Source organism: Alligator sinensis, unplaced genomic scaffold, assembly GCF_000455745.1.
Source record: "Alligator sinensis unplaced genomic scaffold, ASM45574v1 scaffold1352_1, whole genome shotgun sequence".
Taxonomy (NCBI): Eukaryota; Metazoa; Chordata; order Crocodylia; family Alligatoridae; genus Alligator; species Alligator sinensis.
In genome coordinates, this window is record NW_005843148.1 from 252149 (window position 1) to 253735 (window position 1587).

Genomic DNA, 1587 nt, shown 5'->3' on the forward strand with positions numbered 1-1587 from the left:
CCCGCGCCTCTCCTCCAACGAGAAGCTCATGCTGGCCTCCATGTTCCACTCGTGAGTGCGGGCCGGGCGGGGCGGGGCGGGCGGGGCCGCGGCGCTCACCCTGACCCCCGCTCCCCCCCCGCAGCCTCTTCGCCATCGGGTCGCAGCTGTCGCCTGAGCCGGGCAGCTCCGGCATCGAAATGCTGGAGACGGACACGTTCAAGCTGCACTGCTTCCAGACCCTCACAGGTAGGCAGGCGCCCGCCCCCCCAACACAGCGGGGCTGGAGGCCCATTTTAGGATGCCTGGAGGCTGCAGGGCACAAAGCCAGCCGCAGCCGCGCGCGCGGCCAGGCGCCCCCTCGCGTGTCGCTCCCTCACACGTCGCCCGCTCCACTCTTCGCGCAGCGCGGCTCCTCCCCGCCCGTCCTCTGCCGCTTCCTCCCAGAGACATTTCTAATGGCATCATAAAACGAGTCTCCTTGCAGCCTTAACGGTTGTTTTGTCGCGGCTCCAGGGATCAAGTTTGTGGTGCTGGCGGACCCCCGGCAGGCCGGGATCGACTCCCTGCTGCGCAAGATCTATGAGATTTATTCAGACTTTGCTCTGAAAAACCCGTTCTACTCACTGGAGATGCCGATCAGGTAGGAAGAAGTCAAGACGTGCGTCCTAAAGGAGGCTGCATTTGCTCAGCTCTTCCCTTTGCGAGCACGACACAAACCCCAAGGCCAGGGCATAGAAAAGCTAGGAGTGGCCATACCTGGGCGGGGAGCAGGTTCAGACGCAAGTTAGTGCACAAGCCTGACACAAGTTAGTGCAATGCATGTCCCGTAAGCATTGGGTTCAGTGCTGCCAACTTCTTAATAAGAAGCCCTTCTGGCTTCCCCCTTGTTCTCCTGGGTCACTTGTCTAGGGGAGGTTAGGACCTTCTTGCAGTGCTGCTCTATTAGTGATGGGGGCTTCCCTGCAAGAGAAGCCCCTCCAAGGGGGCAGGCAGGCCTTGACCATCTGAGCCACACTCACCTTGGTTGCTTGCAGGGTGTAGAAGATGGGCCTGGGTTTTTGCTCCATAGCTGCCGTTTTGATAGGTGTGCATGTGTCTAGGTTGTAAATGGGGGTGTGAGCCTATTCTGATTCCTGTGAACATTCCAGGTGCGAACTGTTTGATCAGAACTTGAAACTTGCCTTGGAGGTAGCAGAAAAAGCTGGACCATTTGGACCTGGACCATAGGATATTTCCTTTGTCAGTCACCTGCAGGACCCTCCTTCACTGAATCAGCATGGGTTTACCTTCACCAGAAAACCTGTCCTGGTTCTTGCATCTGGCTGCAACAGCAAGGAAGCAGCTCTAGAGGGTTCAAGCAGTGCTGTGTCATGGTCAGGGATGCTGCTTTATTCCGTGTGTATGGGTTTAACCTGGCTTTAAAGCAAGGTCTGTTGTTATCAGATGCATGTATTCTGTGATCACAGTCCTGACATCACTGTAGGGATAATGGAAGGTGACACACAGCTTGGCAACAATACGCCAGCTGAATGCTTCCCATTACCCCCAATGTGTACATATGGTCTTTCTGTACAGCTTTAATTATTTAATAATAAACTTTCCCTA

At 55.8% G+C, this 1587-nt stretch overlaps 1 protein-coding gene across 1 annotated transcript; it reads left to right on the forward strand.

The window, feature by feature from the left end:
* Position 1: 1 nt before the first annotated feature.
* TRAPPC4 (trafficking protein particle complex 4) lies at positions 2–1587 on the forward strand (the record flags this gene model as incomplete). The annotated part of the gene is made up of 4 exons (XM_006037621.2): positions 2–51; positions 125–228; positions 496–622; positions 1131–1587. Coding segments are annotated over 4 exons (360 nt in total), but the record flags the coding sequence as incomplete, so codon positions are not given.